We start from the raw sequence: 24,299 nt of genomic DNA, 5'->3' as shown, positions 1-24,299 counted from the left end.
CGTCTATTCAAACAGTGTATTCCAGTAAAATTAGCCCGAGGCTATCGAAAATAGGTGTAACGCCTACACCTCTAAAAAAACTGTCACTACAATACAGATTAATTGGATAAAAGACGGAACCTTTGTCCAGCTAGCAAGCACTAAGCCAACAGTTAAATGTGCGGCCAACTTTCAAACAATCATTTTACGAATGACCAGAATAGATATCAATATCTCAAATTCACGTATGCAGTACTGTGACGCAATAAATGAAAGACAATTATGAAGTCATTCCAACAGGTGTTTAAGCTGATGTAATATTTCCTGTTTAAACAGGACCAAACAGGTCTTATGAACGATGGTGCAATTTTGGCACATGCTTTAGGAATTTCCATGACGTAATATTCAGTAGACTTGAACGGTTTTATATGACGTTTGATTTGTACAGAGATTGGCCGTAACAAATGTAGCAAAAGATGGTTTATTTTAATAGGAAAGTACAAGGAGTGCTTATATGTACTGTATACTACTTAAAGATTAGAGTAATGCAGTGGACTACAGCAACAGTAAAGATAACAAAACAACAGAAGAAAAGCAAACCAAAAATCTCCAGTTCTGAAGTTTCGCTGTCATGATGTGTCAAAATGTATTTCTTCTAAACGAATTGTTTGGGCAATCATTCAAACTTTAAACGTAACTTGAAAACAAAATTACTAAAGCGCACATTACACAAAGTTATTGCCGCACAACAGTAAAACAATATAGAAATGACTGGCTGTCATCAAAATGTTGCAACCTTTACTGTACATCTAGAAATGATCAAACGATTACATACAAGGGATGCTTACAAGGGTAGGTTTGACAAAAAAAATTGTAACTATGCGACATCTACCAGCATATTTATCAATCAACAAAGGGCTGTAATACCAATTACACTTCTATGTATATATCAGCTGATTGTAGGGTGACATTTTTTCCTATCACCTTGCTTTGTGTCAGACCGCTGCAACAGGTAAATTCTAATGCGTATGGCAACATAAACAAACATAAACAACATAAACTTTTCCATTATGTCATTTGTGGACTGGCATCTATCCTTTTGTTCCTGGTTTTGAAACTCTGCTCTGCTTCGTTGCAAAGCCGTAGCAAGATTACTTTGTTCTTTCTTTTCCATCAGTTTATCTTTGCTTGGGCGTGGTGTCACAGAAGTTTATGATAAATACTTGGGACAATTCGGAAATACTGTTGGTATTGCTTCAGTTAATAGTTTTGGCACTTTTAAAGAATATGACAAAACTCTTCCCGTTTTTTCATCAAATGCAGATAATTCACGCAAAATTTCATGAGGCTGGAAAAGCACTTCACGTACCTAAACAAACATGTACAAACAATTAAATAAAACATATTTGAAAACAGTGACTGAATAATTTACTGATTTAACTATTATACCCTTACCCTTTACAGATTAGACCTTTGAGCATTTGTCAATAAGGTCCAAAGTTGCAGGCATGAAATTAGTGTTACATCACTTGTATATATATCAGGACCTCATGAGCAAAACAGTAAAACAAGTTTACGACAATACACACATTAGCGAAACACTGTGCATTTATAATTATCAAATGTAAAATTTATAAAGAGAAAGTTTCTTAGCTTAGATGACAACTAAGCACCGTAACTAGTGACCACTGTAATTACCATCAGTCATTATGGTAGGTTATAATTTGAAATCTGGAATATTTTTAAGTACCGGTAGGCCTACTGCTTTTTGTCAAAATAGTTTTCTCTAGGTCTTCAGAAACTTTTACAAAACATGATTAAATTGCATGACGAAAACTTTTGATTTTTAAGTTTTACAAGTTAAAGCTGGCAAAAAATCACTTAAAATTAAATGAGCTGGCACAAAATAATTTAACTGCAATCTGATTAGTTGAACACATTATGTTTCCAATATTTGCAAAGTCTCATTCCTTAAAAATGTTTGGGCACAAGGTTTACAGAGCAATAAAAATGCCATTACCAGTACTATAAAAAATACTTGAAGATTCCACAGTACATATTGTGTTTCAAATTTGTATTTAGGAAATGCTTACTCTGCTGGCTTGCAATGGAGTGAAATCTTTTCTTTTGATAGCATGTATCCACTTCTTTAAATTATCATCTTGGGGAAATTGGAAAACAGTTACTTTTGGACCATTTCTGTAATTTCCCTTGCAGTTGGGCACACAAACAACATTATGGAAAGCACTGTGCAAAGATTGAAAATTTACAGAAATATATATATTTTTGAACAATGGATTCAGAATGATGCTGTAATAGAGCATAGTTTGAATTACCATAACTGATTTTCTCTTAGAACAGTGGTCAACTTTAGATCATGAAGTTAGCTCACTGCAAAAGTTAAACTTGAATACTTTCTTGAACCTCGTTCCCTCACAACAGGAGCCTATGTCAAGTAATAAATTGTGAAAATAGTCAAAAGACAACATTTTATATCTCCATAGTCTGGCAAGAACCTTTATTTTTATAATCATATAAAATGAAACAGTTAAAATAGAGCTTTTTTTTATATATATGATAATATAGCTTTTACTGTTTAGCTTTTATGGTACGGACACAGTTATTGCCACTGTATAACTTTGTTTTGCAGCTATTGTATTAGCCTATGTGTCACATTATGTCAATTTTACCTTCCATTAGTGCCTCCTGTTTGTATCTGTGCCCTGCCTAGCTCTCACACATGTTGGCTGTATAGCCAATTGTTAGGGGCTGGGTTATATCAGTCATGGAAAGAGTTTGGATATTGGATTGAAGAAAATTCTATTTTAAATTTATTTCTGGTTTATGGGACGACAGTACTCTTTCATGCAGAGTGGGATGTTTTAGACTGTCTATGCAAAAACAAAGTTTTGGAACTGTTTATAGTTGCACTGATGAGCTTTCAATAAGCAAAAACCTGGTTCTGCAACATCTAACTTGATTACAATGCATTGTATGAGTTTAAATTGTTAAATTCACATAAACTTTTCATCTATCTACCAGTAGGCCTGTGTAGCTAATCAGCAGACTGTGCTTCAGCTTGTTGCTGCAAAGCTTAAAACTTAAATTCACCAGGTGCTAAAGACATGCTTTATTTAAATGCTCTATGGTTATGCATTAAACTCCTTTCAAAGGAACTCTCAGTTTCACAACACAAAAAATAAAAAAGCTAGTCTAATCTTGCCTCCCTAACCTAACCGGCTGTAAATCGCATCTGTTTCTTTTCAAAGAACCGCAACTGCAGTCGAGCAGAACGGCGCGCTTGTAACCGGCTGTGATGACGTCATTTCAACGCACAGGGCCTTCCTACTTTCGGCGGCCTCGGTTGGGCTCGTTTTTTTAGATGGCGCCCAATTGGGCTACTTTTTTTTAAAGTATAATTTAACTTTTTATGTAAAAATTGTGTCATGTTTAAGATTTTTATCTAATTCGTAGTTATTTCATTGAGGAGGAGCATTTTTGGAGACCTCGGTCAGGCAGGGTTACCAATTTGGTAGGCTATAAACATTAAACATGCCAATTTTCAAAAATTCGCATGTTTAGGCTTTAATATCTGGCAATCCTGTCAACTTAAGTGATCCAGGTTTTCATGAAAATGCAGTGAGTGGACATCAGTTCAGATTTGTTTTTATTTCTGACCATCGCAACGAAAAACAATGTATGTCAAACATAGCAAGGGTCTAGAAAAAAGTAGAAGCGACAAAACACGGACGCTATAACCAGTGGCGCCGGCAGGGGGGGGGGGGGGCAGGCGAGGCAGCTGCCCCCCAATGTTTTGGGCATCATCTTTTTAATTCTTTTTTTTTTATTAAAACATATTAATATTTTTTTTTTTAATATTTGGATCCCAACCTCAAGTAATTCAACTCAAGTTGCAAGGGGGGGGGGGGGGGGGGGGGGTAAAAGCTCTCTCTTTAAAAAAAAGTATAGAAAACCTTGATGACTAAATTGTACAGTAGATAAAAAGATTTTCTACAGAAGCAAAGATATAGACTTTTTAAAGTTTTAACTAACTTCACATTGATGTAGAAAAATAACAACCTGTTAAATTTTTGATATCTCACACTCCCATGACATCTTCCGCGCGCATTTTGGCATTGGTTGCTTGCAGTGATTCTTTCACTTAAACAAAACGTTTTGTTCAGCAGTTTTGAGTTGTTCGATTCTTAAGTTGTAAAGGAGACTCAATTTCTCCAATATTTATCATTTATGTTTCTTCTTTAATCTCAGCAGAGTATAAAACTTGTAAAAGTTTTTCATCCATACGACGTCATGAATGAAATTATATCTCACATAAATCGGCGTAATGACGTGACATCATCTAAACATTTTACCGAATAATAAATTAACAAATTTGATCGTCAAAAGTGGTTTGATGGTGGTAAATATTACGTAATGAAAAAAATGTAATAAGGTTGGAAGACATGACGTCATGTATTTTCAATACAAATTGAAGTTTAAAATTTATTCTTTTGTTCATAGTCGTAATCCACCTTCAAAGCGGTACTATAAAGAACAATTTTCGATAAGGGGGGCATCAAGAATAAGTCGACATGACTTTTAACCCTTAGAAGGTTGGGCTCCTGGAGTCTTGCTCAGTTTGGGGGGGACTGTCGATTCTTCTTATGCTTTAGGAGTGATAGGCCTATCTCTGTTATTTTGGCACGGTTTTAAAATTTGCGATTCACTTTGTAAAAGTATTCACGCTGAGCATATGCGAAAATTAAAACTATGTGGATTTTAGAACTGCTCATAGACGTTGAAATGTTGAGGTCACTTATGAGTGTAATTTGTAGCGTGAGTTTACACATTATTTTTTGGTAGAGTAGGCTAATGAATAACGTGCATTGTAATGTTGTGATTAATTTTTTTTACATTATTTTACATACAGCCAATGCCCTTCACGCTGTGAAACAGTTAGGATTAACGAGACATGGGCCAAATTAATTTCATCCAGCTGGTGGAAAAATGTTTTACAATAGAATATGAAATATTTCAGAGGATGTGCTGAGAAATGCCTTACATCTTTCAATTTATAACCTTTATTCGCTCAAAATTTCAGCTCAATAGAGGTGAATAAAAATTAGGAAAAGTCAAGAAATCTCGTAGGCGCAGCCTCAGTGGTTTTAGAGATACAACTGTTGATACAAAAAAGTTGAATTGACAGGCCCCCCCCCCCAACCTTCAAAGGGTTTGCATTGAGTCAACAGATCTATGCCTTAAAGTTTACGTCAGCTCCGGAGATCAGTAAAATATAAGGTTGTCATCTTCGGTGCAACAAGACCATTGATTGATTGGTTTAGTGAGGATTCGTAGTCCCATTGCTTTCATTTTGAGTGATCATACTGATTTTCAATTTATTCCTACAAGACGTTACGTAATGAAAAAATATATAACTAAGGTTGGAAGACATTACGTCATGTCTTTTCAATTCAAAATGAAGTTTAAAATTTATTCTTTTGTTCATAGTCGTAATCCTCCTTCAAAGCGGTATTACAAAGAACAATTTTCGATAAGGGGGGCATCAAGAATATGTCGACATGACTTTTAAGGTTTACGTCAGCTCCAGAGATCAGTAAAATATAAGGTTCTTATTATCGTGATTGTAAGCCGCGGGAAATTTTTTCTCTAAAAAACAGATTCCCGGGAAGGTAAACATTTTTTCCAGCCCTGGTAGAAAACAAGAGAAATTAAATAATATACCACTGTCTTGCATGTCTTGCTCCAGTGGCGTAGCCAAGGAAAGGGGGATCGTGGGTTTCAACCTTTCAAATTGAATTTACGGATGTTAACACATTGTTACAAGAAAAGCTTTAGCCTATGATGTAATTTCTCGTCAAACTGTGCAAGGATGCAAGCCATCTGCAACTGCTGAGATCGCTTGTTCGATCTAGATTAACATCTAAACAGCTATTCGTTATACAAAACTTGAATATATCAGAAATAGCCTAAAGTAACTTCATTGTCTCAAAGCTTTTTGTTTGACACTCATCAAGATGTATGACCTCTATGACGTTACATTTTCTAAACTTTGGGTTGACTTCAGAGCATAAAAGTTAGTGACTTACCGGAATAAGATCGTTTTTTGAATCAACCAAGGAGAAAATTGATAAATAATAAAACTGTAATAATCTCGCAAAAAAAAGCAATCAACCTATGTCTCTAAAACAAAGTTTGCCTAGTTTTAAACGAAACTGCATTAAAAGAGCGAGTTTTGCCAATACCAAACATTCAAATATCTCAGTCTGGGATTAGCAACAAGAAAACATAGAGACTTAGCTTTATTTCCGAAAAATGCCGAAGAAAACGTGATCTTATCCTTTTGCTATGCCACCGGACAGCACCATTTTACAGAAATATTTATACCCACAATTTTGTTGAAAATGCTCTCAGAATGCACCAAACTGAAAGTAATTTTTCAAAATTTTCTGGGGGAGGCCCCCCAGACCCCCCGCCGCTATGTGTCGCCTTCGGCGAACACGCCATCGGGCTTCGCCCGCCGGCTGTCAACACCCCCCTTTTCAAAATTTTTGACTACGCTACTGTCTTGCACTGTCCATTTTTTGCCCCCCCATTGTTGAAGGTCTGGCGGCGCCACTGGCTATAACGTGCGTGATGCCAAAGCAGGACAATCAGTTATGGCATGGTCGCAACACCTTAATCAAGTGTTTACAAAATGTAGAAAGATAAGAAAAAAAAGGCTAGTGAAGGCATTTTTTGTGTTTAGGTACCTACCTGTTTGTAGTTATTTTAAGAAACAGTTGATTGATTGAATCTTTATCCGCGGACTGGGAAAGCTTCTTGAATAGCTTAATCCTGGCAGTTTTGCATACTTGTAGAAGCTTTAAATTACTGACGCAGGCCCGGTCGCGAAATTTTTTTTCCTACGAGATTTTTGTCTCATTTATTTTAGTCACTTTAAAAGTAAGATTTTCCGAAAGTGTTTGAGAGATTGGTTGATTCAGATTGCGAAATAACTATTTGCCAATAAAATTCTGCAATGATAATAAAATATAAGCTTTCCCTAACCCTACTTTTTTGAAAAGCTCTTGTGCACCGCAAAAATTAATTTAAAGAAAAAAAAAAGTTTGACTTCGACGGGCGTCGAACCCTCGTTCTCACGATTACTAGGCGGAGGATGATACCACTGAACCAACCGTGCCAACGAGAAACTGTTGCATTCCACACGGTTTTAATACAAACTTTTACCAAAATATGTAAATGAGACAAAAATCTCGTAGGAAAAAATATTTCGCGGCCCGGTCACCGAGATTGACAGAGTGAAGTTGTCGATTGTTGAAGTGTTGTCGTCGGGGAATTATCCCATCCATTAGGTGCCACTGAATGGAGAGCAGTCCTGAAAATGAGTTGCTCAAACGCACACCCCAAGAGTCGAACCAGTGCCGTTTGATCTTGAAGCTTCTTCTTTGTTCTTGAAGTCACGCGCTATGCGCTAACCAAGTACAGTACCAATTAACTGGACCATCGGGGTGAATGCATGGTTGCCAATCTGTTTGAAAGATATGAAGAACTGGAAAAACACTTAAAATTTGGGACTGATGATCAAGCGCTCCAGAATAATTTTGTATATTAGCCTATCTATTTGCTTGGGCTCCATTTTGGGCTCCATTTTAGAACCCCCAAAAAAATTGGGCTACTTTTGGGCTACTTTTTGCATAAGCTTGGGCTCTTTTTTATATTAACCTCTGGCAATCCTACTCAGTAGTAGTAGTACCATGGTAGTACTCATGCATCACAACCGCTGCTCTGCTTAAATTTATTTGGGATAGTTTATTGGCTAATTCAAAGAGAAGTTGTTAAAGCTTGTAATTGCCATGATTGATAGAAGGTGCAATTTGGTAGTTGAAGAGATTTTAACATTTAAAAAGTTATTCACTAGCCGAAGCTGAGCAATTACGGTATATGAGTGAAAAATGTTATAAAAAAGTTCCAGATCTCTTTTGTGTAAGCTACTTAATATACATTCAAATGTGGTTTGGCACCTTTTGGGGCTATATGCAAGTATTTTTTGCTTGAGACATTATCTTACTGTCATTACCTACATTTTTGTTGCTCGAAATTGAAAGGAAATGAAACTTTCTTGATGAAATTATTTTAGACCACTTGATGCGCTTTAATTCATTACGGTACCTTATGTATAGTTATGACTGTATATACACTTGTTCTATAGATTAATGTCAGGCTAAGTTATCAGTTTGCTTTTGTATATTGATTTGAACTTGAATTAACAAGACTTTGTATGCACTGTATGGCAATAAAATGGAAAAAGATATTAATCTAACTCCAACTTTTAAACAAAATACCGAGTATTTGTGCGTTGAATATCCAGGAATTGTTGCTAATAAGAAGAAAATGTTAGCAACACTTGGTGGGATCAAACATTTGGAAGATGTGGGTATAACTGTATTATTATATTACTGTATGTTTATTATTATATCATGGTAGGCTACTTAATAACACTGGTCTACAAATTTCAATTTTTTTTTTCAGGTTTGGGTTTTAACAACTGATTTTGGCTAATTTTGGGGCGCTGAATCCGAAAATGAACTCAGATTTTCTCTATCACATCAAGTTTTCTTTCTATCGTTGCCATTATTTTATGAAATTGACCAATTTTTACCCTTTTTAGTGCAGTAAAATGTCTAATATAATTATTTTCTGACAGCTATAAACTTTCAAACATAGAGATATTTTTACACTAAATTCATAAATTGGTTCAGATTTCCTCTAAAATAAAAAAAATTCCTGTTATGAGAAGCAAACGAGAAGAAGAACTGCTTCCTTATTTTGCTTCCCACAATGATTTCGTTGATTGCAACAATATAAAAGGGCTTCTTCTAGAAATGGGATTACCACAGTATGATGCAGACGAATGGAGACTTTTCATTGATAGCTCCAAACAAATATGAAGTGTGTTCTACTTCACAATGGTAACGTGTATGGTTCTATTCCGATAGGACATTCGGTGACAATGAAAGAAGAGTATCAGAACATCAAAACCGTTCTTGAATAGTTAAAGTACGATGAGCATGGTTGGCTCATCTGTGTAGATTTAAAAATGGTAAACTTTTTGCTGGGGCAACAAAGTGGCTACACCAAATACCCATGTTTCCTATGCTACTGGGACAGCAAGGCCAGGGATCAGCACTGGAACAAAGAAGAGTGGCCTCCAAGGCTCACAGGCTTCAAAATTTGTACTTTTTTCCGGCGGTCAAGCATGTCCTACCGGACTGGCCCTTTCAGCGGACATTTAATATCTCAACCGGACATATTTTTTGCATGTAGATTTTGCACAAAATCACGCTACAGTATTGTGTAGTCGTGTTTGTAGAAGATTTTCCACAACAGAATAACTCTGCAATGGTTCATGGCTTAATTAACTGACCCTGAAGTATAATGGAGCAGATTGCTTGCAAATAAATCAGTGCGTCAATGACAGTCGTGTAATGACGCAATAAACACAATTGAAAACAACAATCCAAATTTCCTAATTACAAAAGCAACTACGATCACTTATTCCGTGGTTTTCGCGTTATAGAATCGTTGTGCCAAGCGATTATTGCCGGCGCGGGGTCGTAAATCTCCAGCTCAGGACCATCCAGACAAATGCGCATTAGTGACTCAATAGTGTTAGCCCTCAATAGTGTTAGTGTTAACTAACTAACACAATAGTGTTAGTCTAACACCCTCCCTTCTGTGCAGAAATTCTATTTCTATCAGTATCAGCGTGAATAAGGTCGCCACATTCGCCTGAGCACGTGCGGAACCCAGCTGAGACTTGCTTCTCTGTGACGTTTCTTTTTAACAAACGATCAATGCAACGCAATAATCCTCATTGTTAAAATTAGAATACATATCCTGCCGAAAAGTTCAGACAACTTTATTTCAAGGCAACATTGCAAAGCGTTGAAATGATGTAAAAATGGCTACTTTTGCCATCAGCTCGTTAACCACGCCACTCTAATGTGATCTTGATCTTTAAAGCAATTGCCTGTACTACTGTATTATTGCTTCAGCTCCGTATTTGTTCGCGTTAAACAAACAATTGTAACAATTCAAATTTAAAATATATTTTTGCTGCATTAGCTCTATTTTTGTCAAAAATTTTGCGGCGGTCATTTATGACCGACCAATGAGTCGGCTTCGGCAGACATTTGAGGTCATTCCGGAGGTCATGACCGCCGGAATTTCGAGGCCTGGGCTCACCTTGACACCTGGAGACAAAAATATCATACGTGATCAGTTACCGTAGTTGATATCAAAAAGATCCTCTTGCCTTCTCTTAACATCAAACTTGGTCTCATGAAACAATATGTAAAAGCTTTGGATCATGAAGGAGAGTGTTTTAAGTATATATGTTATGCTTTTCCTGGTCTCAGTGAAGAGAAAAAAAAGCTGGGATTTTCAATGGACCACAAATCAGGCAATTGTTAAAGGATGAAAATTTCGTAAAATCAATGTTGCCATTGTAAGTTAGAGCTTGGAATGCTTTCGGTGCTGTTGTGAGAATTTTTTTGGGAAACAGAAATGCAGAAAATTATAAAGATCTCTTAAAGTGCAACCGCACGATGACTTTGACCGCACTTTATCTGAAAGAGCTTGTTTCAATCTATAAAGATCAACCTCGCTCTTACTTTTTAAGGCTGTATTTATCTCAATAAAAATTATCAAAATAATGGTATTCCACGCGCTTGTATTTTTGGCCACGTTTCTGTAATGGCGGATTGCATTGCACAACACGCGGATTATGACGTCAGTTGGAGTCAGACTGAAAGCGACAATCACTTTTGCAAGTCCTTTAGTGGTGTTTGTTCTAGAGCAGTGGTCGGCAACCTTTTTTAACAAAAGAGCGATTCTGTTACATATTTTGGCAGATATGACCAGCTGAGAGCTACAAAACGTAATATACCGGTAATCGGTATGTGTTTCAAGTAGATCAGACCACAGTTTCCTTGCTACCGAACAATTCTTTTTTAAGCCGTCATCTCTATCTGTGTACGCCTGTACGGCTTTCCTCGCTTAACAATCTATTGAGCTGCCACAAAACTAGCAGCATTGGTGTGGGGCATGAGCTGTTATCCATTTATTGAAAGCTTCCTTACTCTGCTTCGATCTTTGCATATGTTTCAATACTGCCTACTTTAACTAATCTCCAAAATGGGATAATGTGCAGCAAAATTAATGCTCTATGGCTGTTCTGACAGTGCCTTTTGAAGTCATTTATTTAGGATTTTTTCCCACATAGGCTATTTAGCATGCAGATGCCAACATCATTTGCATTGAATGCAAACTTCATGTTTATGTCCAATTGTCCATGCTGAGTAACATCTCTGTTTTCGTCTAAAACTTTTCTCTTTTTTATTTGTGCATGTCTACTGATAAAAAAAGGTATGCTGTTCTCTCTCTCTTTAGGTATCATAGCTGATGCAGCCCTCGATGTACAATGATGTTCCAGTTTGATCGATCTCGTGCTTCTTGCCAAATTTTAGTAGGGTTTTTGATAAGTGGTTGAAAATTGTGCAAAAATGTGAATCTTTGTGCTCCTCTTGACCGTTTACCTAGAATTTTTCCACTTAAAGATAAATCTTCAAGTTCGCCTTTCCTTATAATGTGACCTAAGAACTTCAGCTGTCGCATTTCTAAAGATCTCAGTATCTGCTGCTCCTGGCCCATCTGTTGGAGAACTGCTCTGTTGGTTCGAAAAGCTGTCCATGGAATTTTAAGAATTCTTCGGTAAAACCACATTTCTGCAGCTTCAATTTTATTTCGGGTTTTTGCCGTTAGTGTCCAGGTTTCACATCCGTACATCAAAATTGACCAAACAAAGCATTTTAACAAACGAATTTTTAAGGTTTTGGAGAGCTTTCGATCTTTAAAGATTTTTGCCATGGTGTTGAAACTTGACTTTGATAATGCAATGCGTCGTCTAATTTCTTCTTCACATCGGGTGCTTGGATTCAGTATTGAGCCCAAATAATTAAATTTTTGAACCTGTTCAATTTTGTTATCATTGCAGTACACGCAAATTGTTGGTTCAGGAAGACGTTTCGAGACTGCCAGAGTTTTGGTTTTGTTAATGTTGATTTTTAGTCCATATTTTTCACTGGATGTTTGAACTGCATCAAGTAAAACTTGCAAACCACATTGTGACGTTGCAAGCAAGACTGTGTCATCTGCATATCGAATGTTATTTATAAGTTTTCCGTTTATATTAATTCCTTCATCAATTTCTTCCAGTTCTCTAAGGATGAGTTCACTATACAAATTGAAGAGATCTGGGCTCATGACACAGCCTTGTCGAACACCTCTTGATATTTCCATCCATTCAGTGATTCCATCGGGAAGCATAACAGCGGCTTGCTGCTTGTAGTATAGATTGTGTATCATACGGAAATCTTTATCATCAATCCCAATTCGTTTTAGTGATGAAAGAAGCTGGAAATGGCGTACTTTATCGAAAGCTTTTTGATAATCTATGAAACACAGAAATACATCTTGTTGGTGTTGAATTGAACGTTCACACAGCATGCGAACTACAAAAATTGCATTTCTGGTTCCTCTGTCAGGCATGAATCCGTATTGGCAAGCAGATATTTCCGGTAAAATCTTTCTTCGTATTCTTTGGAGGACAATTTTTAAGAGCAGTTTTAATGTATGTGACATTAGACTTATCGTTCTGTGATTTCCACACTCAAGTGCATTTGGTTTTTTCGGGAGAGCAATAAAAAGAGATTTCAGCATATCCTCAGGTAATTCACCATTTTCATAAATGGTATTAATGAGATTCCACAACAAGTTTATTCCATCTTCTTTCAAGGCAATCAACATTTCCACCACAATTTCATCTGGGCCTGCTGCCTTTCCGGTTTTTGAATTATCTAAAGCCCACTGTACTTCTTTCTTTAATATTGGTGGTCCTGTTTCACAATTAATCATATTATTATCAATATCTTCTCTGTCATCTTGAAAAAGGGTAGTAATATATTCTTCCCAACGTTTCTTCACATCTTTCGGTTCATAGAGAATTTTGCCATCAGAAGATCGAATGCACTTCGATGTTAATACAGGACCGGTGTTGGATATTAAGCGTATTTCCTTGAACAGTTCCTTCGGGCTGATGTCTTTGAGCCTTTCAATTTTTTCACACTTTTCTTCTAACCATCGTTCTTTTGCAGATTTGCACTTTTCTTGAATAGATTGATGAATTTTGTTATATTTTTCGCGGTTTGTTTTTGACTGTCTTCTTTCTGACATAAGATTTTTTATTTCTTCTGTCATCCAGTGAGGCTGTTTAGTTCGTCTGGTTTCTTTCGGTATAACTTTATCTGCTGCTGTTAGGATACTTGTTTTGAGATTATCCCACTGATTATCTACTGTTTCTTTCTTTTGGTTCACTGGGAGATTGTCCAGGACAGCATGACAAAAATCTGTTCTTATTACAGGATCTTTTAGAGCAGTTAACAAATATTTCGGTTTGCGTTTCGGTTGTTTTAGTGTGTTTAAACGAATTTTGATTGTTGCAATTACAGGGTTATGATCACTGTTTACATCAGCACCTGGATAGGCTCTTGCATTAGAAATGGAAGACCTATATCTTTCATTTATCATAATGTAGTCAATTCGATTTCTTGCTCGGCCACCAGGACTTGTCCAAGTATATCGACGCCGAGGATGTGCCGCAAACCATGTGTTCATAACAGCAAGCTTTTTTCCTTCACACCAGTCAATGAGCATCTCACCACGATCGTTTTGTGATCCAAGGCCGTGAGGTCCAACAGTTTTTCCATGTTTTTTGCAGCCAACTTTAGCATTGAAATCACCCATCACAATATTCACTTCCTGTGATTTACATTCTTTGTACAATTCATCCAGTGAGTCGTAGAAATCACCAATTTCCGAGTCATCTGCATCTGTTGTTGGTGCATAAGCAACAATCAGATTGATATTGAAGGGACTAGCTTTCAGTTTTACGAGAAGCAACCGATCAGATTTAGGCTAACTACCCAATATTGATTTAGAAAGTTGTTTATCAATAATCACAGCAACACCTCTTTGATGTTTATTACCTCCAGAGTATATAATTGTTTTATCATCTTTCACAAATTGACCAGTATTTGTCCATCTTACTTCGCAAAGACCCAAGCAGTTCATTCTCATTCTGTCCATTTCTAGAATAACATTGTCCAGTTTTCCTTGTTGGTAAAGTGTTCGTACATTCCATATGGCAATTCTTTGAGTTCGTTGTCGGAATGTTTTTGCATTAATTACAGTTGTTGAATGACGATCGAAGGAGCCCTGCAATTGATGACTCCGACTACCGGGCGAGGGGCTCTGGTTTCTAGAACTCGGAGACCCATTTACGCCGTTTCTCGTATTTTTGTTGAACTTTTGCATCATTGTAGACTTGGCCATAGTACTGAAGTAGGTAGGCCAGTTCCTTTCTTCAGCGCCTCTGTGTTTAGTCAGCCGCACTGCTTCCAGCCGTACCACGAGGAGGTACACAGATGACTTGGTGCCAAGAACGGCCACCCAACGGCCAACATGCTGTTCAGTGTTCACCTAAAAGCTGTAAACTGACCTGATAAAGTCAAAACTTGAATAACAAACTTGTAAAAAAAGTCTATTATTTTCTGATAGAGTATCACTCGATCAGAGTTGGCTCATTGCTGCATCATCTTGCACAACTAGTAAACAACGTTTTGATGACGTTTTTTTTCTTTTTTTATTATCACAGTCGAACGCATAGGCTATACCAAATCATGTCAAATCTGGAGGGAGCCGCTTCAGAGGAGCTAAAGAGCCGCATGCGGCTCCGGAACCGCAGGTTGCCGACCACTGTCTAGAGGAAGGAGGTTTTCGCTGCTTCGATCTTGTTGCACGTGCTTTTTATGTGAAGGCAGGTAGTATAGGCTCTTTGCAATCTCGAGTTTGAAAAAAATAAGCCAGGTCTATTCACTATAACTGTTGGTTAAGGGACAGACCAAAGCTGTCATAGGCCCATGCGAATTAAGGTACGGTACGTCTTAACCAATGTTATGTGACATTCGAACCACGAAATCGAGCAGTGTGTAAAGGTGCTTAACGGCATGGCGGAGAGCACTTCTTGCATCACTGTGTTGGACGACTTCCATGCAATGGTCAATCCAGCAGTCCTACAAACCTTCTTCAGGGTCGATAGAAAGAATTCGGAAAAAGATGGCAAGCCCAGAGGACGCGATGGAATACTTCTACCATCCCTAGTCGTAATGCGATTTGTCATCAGTATTTTAGGCTATGTTGGTTTATTCTTTTAGTTTATTTCTGCTTCAATTTGGCTTATTCTGGTCTTTTTTGTTTAGCTTCATGTGTTGTAATGCGATTTGTCATCAGTATTGTATGTTAGTTTATTTTTTAGTTTATTTCTGCTTCAATTTGGTTTATTCTGGTCTTTTTTTTTAGCTTCATCTAGATTATTTTTAAAAAACCTAGATGTCAACACTGCCGAAGACAGTCCCAATGAATGCTAAAGCGGTATCATGATAGTCGACTGTAGGCTACTATGTCCTATATACAATACAAAATGTTTTCGATATAAGCAAGTTTGGCTGTTGTAATCTACGAAACTAGCCTTCGGCGATGGGCTTCGCAAACCACTCCTGGCACACAGGCATGAACAACTAAATTTGTATAATGCTGGCTGAAAGATGCGTCTTCATTATGGATGCCTTATAAATTTGCGCATTCATTAGCAACCAAGCCTATCTCGGCTAGTTTGGTATCCACTAAGCTCGACTCCAACTGACGTCATATCACTAGGTGACGTTGATGAGTTTGCCACTTCCAGGTAGCGTGAGAGAGAAGCGCTAGAGAGCGTGGGAAAAGGGTCAGTTTCTCGGCTGTGGGCCTCAATTGTAAGGAAGTGAGTTTTTCATCAGGTACCGGATGTCTTGGCAATGGATTCTAGCCAATGTTAATTCGATCATGCAGTTGCACTTTAAGGCTACTGAGACTTAGTTTTGAAGATTTGGGATGCAGGATGAGCATCAAAGTTCACTATTTGAAGAGCCATGCGGAAGAGTTTCCAGAAAACCTTGGAAAAGTTAGTGAAAAACAGGGTGAACGTTTTCACCAGGATATTAAAATTATGGAGGAACGTTATCAAGGTCGGTGGGATTTTCATATGATGGCCGACTATTGCTGGAGTTTTAAAAGAGAAATTCCAGATGCTGCTGATAAAAGAAAGTCCCTCAAAAGAGCATTTTTAAGCTTATAAGTGAAGAGTTCATATTTTATGAAAGCTCTTTTTTTGACTGTTTCTGAACTCGCCCTGCCCAAGTCCCTTTGAGTCAATCTTTATTTTGGCACTTTGCTATTTCTGTGTGTGTCTTCAGAATTTCTGCACTCTATTGGAATGTCTATGTGCATATTGTGTGAACTGTAGGCTATAATTCAGATAATACCTTGTCACTGTCCTATCGACATGTTCGTCAGCAGAATATAGCGTTTGATGTTATTATGGTTGCTCTTTTGCATGCCTATTTTTTTATTCCAAGGCATGAAATTTTAATAAAGACAACGCAAATTTGTGTGAATATAATATAGAATGCTGGTTTGCTAATTAAAGCTAGATTATCGTAGGTAAAACAGTGTTTATTGCATCAGAATTCCTTGTTTTGACAACAGAGGGGGGCAAAAATTGATTTTTTTTCCCAAAATTAGGGATATTTCATATCTCAAAAACGTGATGTGATAGAGAAAATCTGAGTTCATTTTCGGATTCAGCGCCCCAAAATTAGCTAAAATGAGTTGTCAAAACCCAAACCTGAAATTTTGTGTAAACCAATAATAGTATTACAGTATAATACATTAATGATATTCCAGTAGGCCTATAGGTATTAATATATACTATTTATTGTACTATATATTATCATATACGAGGTCCGGGTAAAAAGAAACGAGACTGGTGAATTTTAAAGTTTATTAAAACCCATAGCAAGTGAAGTTTACTTTGAATACGAAGTACAACTATAATGTGACCTCTAACGGTCACCTTCAAAATATTCGCCATCGGCTTCCACGCACTTTGTCATTCTTCTTGACCATGCCCTGAAGCATTCTTCAAATTCCCTTTTTTCTATTGATTTGATGTGTGCTGATTGGTGAATTCACAGTTTTCCATTGCTGGCTCTTTCTTTTTGTCTCAGGATCGTATTGAAAAATCCACGATTCGTCTCCAGTGATGACCCTTTCTAATATTGTTTTATCTGCATCAATTTGTTCAAGGATGTCTTGACACACAGTCAGACGACGAGCTTTCTACTCTGGTGTCAAGAGCCGTGGAACCATTTTGACACACACTTTTCGCATGCCCAACTTTTCTACCAAAATGCTTCGGGCTGTTTCTTTATCAAGTCCAAGTTCGCCAGCCATAATTCGAATAGTGAGCCGGCGGTCACTGCGAACCAACTGACGAACCTATTCGATGTTTGCATCTGTCTTGGAAGTGGAAGGCCTTCCTGATTTGGGATCATCATCCACATCCTCCCTGCCCTCCACAAATCGCTTGTGCCATTCAAACACTCTTGCTCTCGACATGCAAGAATCACCATAAGCCTCACGCAGCATCTTCAAAGCAGTTTTTACAAGTTTAACACAAAATTTGATGTTGATTCTTTGTTCAGTTGTCATTTTGCAAAATTGAAAACAAAATCACTTTATTCAATAAAAAAGTTTAATGGAAATTGTTAACAGATACTTTACCACCTTCACTTTACTCTCCCTAAAAACAAACGCAACAATGTCATTGTGACAACACATCTGTCGAACACTCAACAGATGTTATGCTACTCTTTGAAAGCATTGATTCCAGTGAGACTTTTGTATTACGCAATCTGTGGCGTCAGTCTCGTTTCTTTTTAGCCGGACCTCGTATGTATTGTATAGTTGTATACTGTATGTACTGAAGATGTAAGTATTAAAATAAGTATTAGTTTCAAATAAAAATTTCATTCTCATATATTAATAACCATTATAGATGTTACAATTTGTTATAGATGTTACTTAGTGAACATAATGCAACCTATAAAATTGAGAAATTGGCACATTTTAAATTTAATATGGCAAAATCATTGCCTATGACAGTGGTTCTCTATCTTTTTTTGAAGTGACCCAAATTTTCTAAAAAGTGAAGTTCAGAAAATTTTACGATTCAAACATAACCTGATATCTTACTTTAAAGGCAACCAGAAGAAAATATGATAATAGAATGATAACATATGAGGTGTTGCCAAGCAGAGTGCTTATTCATCTAATGCAGTAAAAAAACTAATAAAGACCAACTAACTATGGGATATGCCTGCCAAGCTGATATAATCTGCATACTTTACTGGAAATAGCACCTAAATATCCTAACGCCACAGTGTGCACGCCTATTTGACCGGTGCCTAACTCTGCACCTAAAAGTAGAGCTCGACCGATATATTGGTCAGCCGATAAGTATCGGCCGATATCAGGTGTAGCCGATATATTGTATCGGCTATTTTTCGCTGATAAACATCGGCCAGCAAAAGCACACTCAAAACCTGCCATACGTGCCTTTAAAAGAAACGCAAGTTGCTCAAACGTGCTTGCATAGCACAAACAATTGTTGCGAGAGTATAATTTCCCGCCCATTCTAGTGCGCGCATCTAGAAAATGTTAATACTGTATCCCTTAGCTTCCATTCAAGCAGGAAAACATTCGAGTTTTACGTTGCTTCAACGACTGATGACATTGAATCAGTGCAACAAAGGTGAATTTTTCGCTAAGAATTGATGGGAGTACTGGTGTACTTCTACACTAAACACGTGCAACTTATTTCAAGTCTTACGTCACAATGTCTGGCTTTGATCTCCGAGTGATATTGATAAGGCAAGATTTGTTACAAAATTACATTATACAAGTAGGCTATCACAGCAAGGTGCAGCAAAATTTGTCAAGTTTTGGTATTACAGTAAGAAAGAAAAAGCCTAGGGAAAATTAACTTTCGCTCACATGACATGCAAAAATAAACCCAAAGAAAAAACCTAGTGAAACTTTGCACAGAAGAAAATAGTAGCGTCATGGTAGAAGTTGCAAAAAAAACCCAAAAAAAGCCTAGTGAAACTTTGCACAGAAGAAAATAGTAGCGTCATCGTAAAAATTTTCCGATTTGTGCCCAGAGCATTGTGACGCAAGAAGCCACACGACCTCATTCGGTGGAAGTTAATCAGTTATGTGGCGTATTAAGCAGCTACATGGCGCTTTCACTCTTCAAGCGCACGTCGTTGGTCCGATGAAAGCCTTTCAGAGTGACTTTGCTGAAATTTTAAAAAGCCCTCTACTTTGAATATTGAATTGAAAACAAAACAATATTGCATTTAGTTGTTTCTTTTTTGTTTGGTATTTTTTTGTGATTAGTGTTAAGAATGATTTTTCTATTACAGCAACCCATGCATAAACTTTCTTGGACTGGTTTGTTGCTTAATAACTTTGTTGGTAACAAATTTTTCGTAGTTGAGATATATTGGCCGATATATATCTGTATCGGCCTAAAATTTTTATAAATATTGGTATCGACCTGAAAAAGTGATATCGGTCGAGCTCTACCTAAAAGACGTGCTTCCATTTTAAAAGTGTAGGAAAACCATCTAGGAATATGCACAAGCACACAATCCTACAGCTCATAATAGTTTAGTTTTGCAAAAACATGTGTAAAGAAAAACTACTACATCACACAACTTTATTGTTAAAAGTAAATATCTTATGTTGGTCATAAGTCTTATGTAACAGGATGTTGTAGCTGCTTTGGTTCAGGTTAGTCTCAGCTGATAGGGCCCTTCAGTGTCCAAGTGACGGAATTTTATTTTAAAATTAACTTGACACTAGCCACAACACAAAATATGTGTCAAAGGTTATTGTTGCTTGTAGGCTACCGCAGGCGTACCATGCTTCTAAACAATTTGTTGGTTGCTTTCAGGTTTACAATGATTCCACAAAGAGACTTGACCTCCGGTTTCGACCGGATGATCCCGGCTGCAAGCCTTTGTGTGGTGACAAAACCCCATCTACTTCACTGCTGTTGAAGTAAGTGAGAAATCAAAATTGAAATATCATGTTTTGCAACTCATTTTATCACATTTGTGAACCAGATTTTTTTCAAGCATATTGCTTGTTTTCATGATTATAATCTTGATAGAAGCAAGTTATATAATTCTTGAATGAATAAATTTCGAAGATTGTGACACATTTAGACTAAGAAAATATAGAAGAAAGAAGAAAGATAATGCTTCCATGGACAGTCCTGAAGAATTTAAATATCAGCAAACCATTTGTGGAATTGTTAGCTTCACATACAAGTACGATATGTTATTTTGTGCAAGTATATATTCTAGTGTTTATTAATAGTTTTGCAGTTTGTTACAGTGCTAATTTGTAACTGCCTACAGCCCTACAGTCATTTTATCTTTGATATTGACTTCTGCATGATAGTCTGTGCTTGTAAACAGTTTTCTAAAATTTGCACTTTACTACATAAGTGGTTCTTAAACTTTATAGAAGTGTGCCTTAGGTAGTCAAGTTTTATCAAAACAGTAACTGTCTCTACTGTGCCATGTTTTAATTGATTTGCTTAAACATACTTTTGCGTTTTAGGTTCTCTACACTTTGTGATTATCAGTATCTCACTTTGAGAACAAATGATCTGTCTGGAAAAATTGAAAACATGATTCCTCATATTAATATAAACAGCTCAACAATTGAAAACAATGGATTTTTTACTAAAGACATTCCCTTGTTTTTGCCCCCTCCAACTTATGGACGCTTGGACACTCCCCATCATTATCATTACAAAAAGGAGTGTGTTAAATTCAGGTGAGGATAACTTTAAAATATGTATATAATTAATTAATTATCATCATCCAAACTCGGTTTTGTCCCGACTAGTAGGGGTAGCCTATTCTTTCTGCAGAAGAGAATTCGCCACCTCCACTTCCATTAAAGACAGAAGTGCAAAAACACACAAAAAATAACATGTTATATGTGGAAATACTGCACTTTCTGAATCTAACCTCAGTAGTTTTTTTCTGCAAGCTCTAGATTTTTTGAAAATTAAGAAATCGATTTTGTATTTTATTTTCATGATATTATAGGTCATACCAACTCAGACACGCATGTAAATGGCACCTCTCAGATTTTGCTAAGAAGTTGTCATATTATTTCTTAGTCTACCAAACAAAAGAATTTCAAGTTTTAGATCGATATCATAAACGGTTGGCTCATGGCGGCCATTTCAGTATCTGGGTGTACTTTCGTTTTTGACATGTTGGGGTAGCTTATAGCAACTTTTACAAGTTTTCAGAGCCTTGTAACTTCTATTGTAATTGTGATAGAGGACTAAAAAATTCTGTGCTAGTTCATTAAACTATACCACACAATTCAACAGTAAAAAACAACATTTCTTGATGCATAGGTTTTGGATTAAGGTGGGCCATTAAAATCTTGTGTTTTTGCCCGTATAAGTTTTTTTCAATGTTTAAATTCTTCTGCTGACACCTAAACCAATCACACTGTTTCTTTAAAACATGATTATTTGTAATATTTGGAAACTTTGCTTCTGCCAATTTGAATTTAAAAATGGTGGTGCCAATAAAAGAGATCTTACGGAGGTCCGAAAACCTGAACAGGCAGAAAATTGGATACAAGACTTTATGATGCGGTCCAAATGACGCCCTCCTTAGGGCGCAAGGCCCGGATGACGCGAGAATGACGCCCTCCTTAGGGCGCAAGGCCCGGCTGACGCGAGATTTCATTATTTTGTACTAAAATTTACTGTTCTTTTGAATACGGTAATTTCATTTATCACAATAGCAATTTTAATTTTATACATATTCATTGCATAGAAAAAGTAGTAAGTAGTAGCAGCGATAAAACTATGGCTTTCTCACGTTGATTTGTCTATATTTTATTATCAGCGTGAATATTACTTACACTGTGCTGCATTAAAGATGTTTTGACTATTTTTGAATCAACTTTTTGCATTGAATTAAAAAATGCAATTAGTCTTTTTCAATCAGGTCAAGTTGTTTCCCATCACATTTTTAAGTATGCTACATTTATTGTCATTATGCACCAGATTGTCGTTATGGTGTCATGAAAACTTATTTCACTTATACTGAACTTTTTATGACGTCACAATTCTCAATCTTAAAGCCATAAAACTGTCAAAAAATTTAAATGCAACATGCCAAAACTCTAGACTTATCAATCACTATATTGCCATGATAGCTTTCTTACATGATGTATTATCTATTTTTATTTATCACTCATTGGCGCAAATTGTACCGCATCATTTTGTCTACATCGAGCTTTAAGAAAGCGTTTGAAAAAATATGAAAATGCAGGACAGGAGAATGTTATAACGCAGAAAAAGTCATGAAGCGCAAATTGAGCAAGCTTGCATAAGTGCTTGATCAAGATGTACCATGTAGTACTAACGTACAATTTTAATCACGAAACGCTGTTTGACAGCGAATCCAAACCTAATCAGTCTTCCAAAACGAAATAGTTTAAGTTTAAGTCCTGAAACAGGGAGGAACGAGGTTAACCACGGGAAGCCAGACTTGGCATACACTTAGAGTTTGCCAAACGTTTCTGATTAGTAAGAGTTCCATGCAGACGTGTCCGTTAAAAAGCAACAAATGAACTAGTGGCAGCTTCATCTTTATTTTGTTATGTGGAAAAAATTGAAATTGCTCCCGTGGCAAATGAAATTACTACGGTACCTTATTAAAAAAATTATATAACAGTTTCAGTGAGACATAACCATTAACCAAGTCTCTTCTTTATTTTGTTCAGTGCAAAAACGATTTTTATGTTTTTGTTCGTATGATAAAGTGAAATTGCTCCCGTGGCATATCAAATTACTACTGAATTCAATTAATTTCAGAGCGAAATAATCAAATCTCTCGTCTTTTATACATTGCGTCATTCGTGCCTTGTGGCCTAGTGTCCGCGTCATACGGACCGCGGCATAAAGTCGTAGACTAGGCAAATTGGCTCATTTTTTACCCTACCGTTTAGAGCACCTAATGGCTGTGTGTGTAGGCATTTTATGGTCATAATGGAATTAATGCCAGACAAACACATACATTCATTATTTCTTTTCATGAAGTAAAATCCCTCTCTGTGAAACTCCGTCTATGTAAATTTTATGTCTACACTCGACTCTACAATGTGATAGTTTGGTCATTTTTAGCAAATCATTTCAAGTCCTGAATGTAGATGTACAGTAGATATGCAAAAAATGGTGTAGGCAATTTAACGTATTAGAGAACAATTGTAGATATGGGCTTCTCTCTTGCACCCAGTCAAGCTGGTGCAAGAGAGAAGCCCAATTACGGATCCAAAGACACGATGCCTGAAAATTTAATGTTCAAAATAAATGTATGACAAAGTCCAATTTGAAATTCTTGTGTTGCAGTCTTGCAGATTGCGATTTCGGGTATTGAACCCTCCTCAGTACAACTTTATAAACAGCATGTAGTACAGTAAAGCAATTCACTTTAGAAAATGACTAAAAATGTTATGTGGTTGCCATGAATGTAGGTCAGAGAGAATTCAACAATGATTTAACAGAAAAGTAGTGAAAATAAGTACTGTACTAAGTGATCATAAACAGTTCAATGATGACACTGTTGGCTGTTAATACACTAATACAGTACATGTTTAAAATGATACTTTCACACCCATGAAAAAGTACCTACTGCAATCAAGAAGCTATTATATCAATTGCTTAGCTTAACTTATAACTAGGGATGTACTTGAGGCAACATTTTTGAGTTATGAAGTCATGCACTTCGTAACAGCTTGCACTTCGAGTTTATCAAATCAAACCTGAATTTTCGTAGAAGTCTGAGTGACAAGTTTTAGTTTAAAGTTGAAGTTACGTTTTAAATAAAAAAAAATTTATGACCACAAAAGGATTTTAATAATTTATTTTTTCAAGGTTTTGGTAGTCTTTTGTAATCTTATAGCAAAATTTCGACACGCATTCCACCTCACATCTTTACAAATAGTGAACTAGGTCAATTTAATTGTTAACTAGTTGACTGAGCAATGGGTTTATTTCATAATAGTCTATTGTAATATTTTTATAGTTTTTGAGGAGTTCAGAAAACATGTCTACCCTTGCCTTGGTTGAGTTCATTAAATGGGCTTGAGCGGGCGAAGCAAGCGAGAAAAATTTGTAAAACGGGAGAAAAATT

General features: G+C 36.6%; 1 protein-coding gene across 1 annotated transcript in view; it reads left to right on the top strand.

The window, feature by feature from the left end:
• Window positions 1–8,215: 8,215 nt before the first annotated feature.
• The window catches only part of LOC145772070 (general transcription factor 3C polypeptide 5-like), a 22,125-nt gene continuing 6,041 nt past the window's right edge, over window positions 8,216–24,299 (top strand). Inside the window, exons 1-4 of the mRNA XM_082583884.1 lie at window positions 8,216–8,430; window positions 20,015–20,121; window positions 20,289–20,393; window positions 20,689–20,907. Of these exons, the coding sequence (XP_082440010.1) occupies window positions 8,299–8,430; window positions 20,015–20,121; window positions 20,289–20,393; window positions 20,689–20,907 (563 nt within the window). The 5' untranslated portion in view covers window positions 8,216–8,298. The remainder of the gene's footprint in view (window positions 8,431–20,014; window positions 20,122–20,288; window positions 20,394–20,688; window positions 20,908–24,299) is intronic.

This window comes from Aplidium turbinatum, chromosome 6, assembly GCF_918807975.1.
Source record: "Aplidium turbinatum chromosome 6, kaAplTurb1.1, whole genome shotgun sequence".
Taxonomy (NCBI): Eukaryota; Metazoa; Chordata; class Ascidiacea; order Aplousobranchia; family Polyclinidae; genus Aplidium; species Aplidium turbinatum.
Note: the sequence above shows the minus strand (reverse complement) of the source record. Positions and strands in the feature narration are given on the sequence as shown.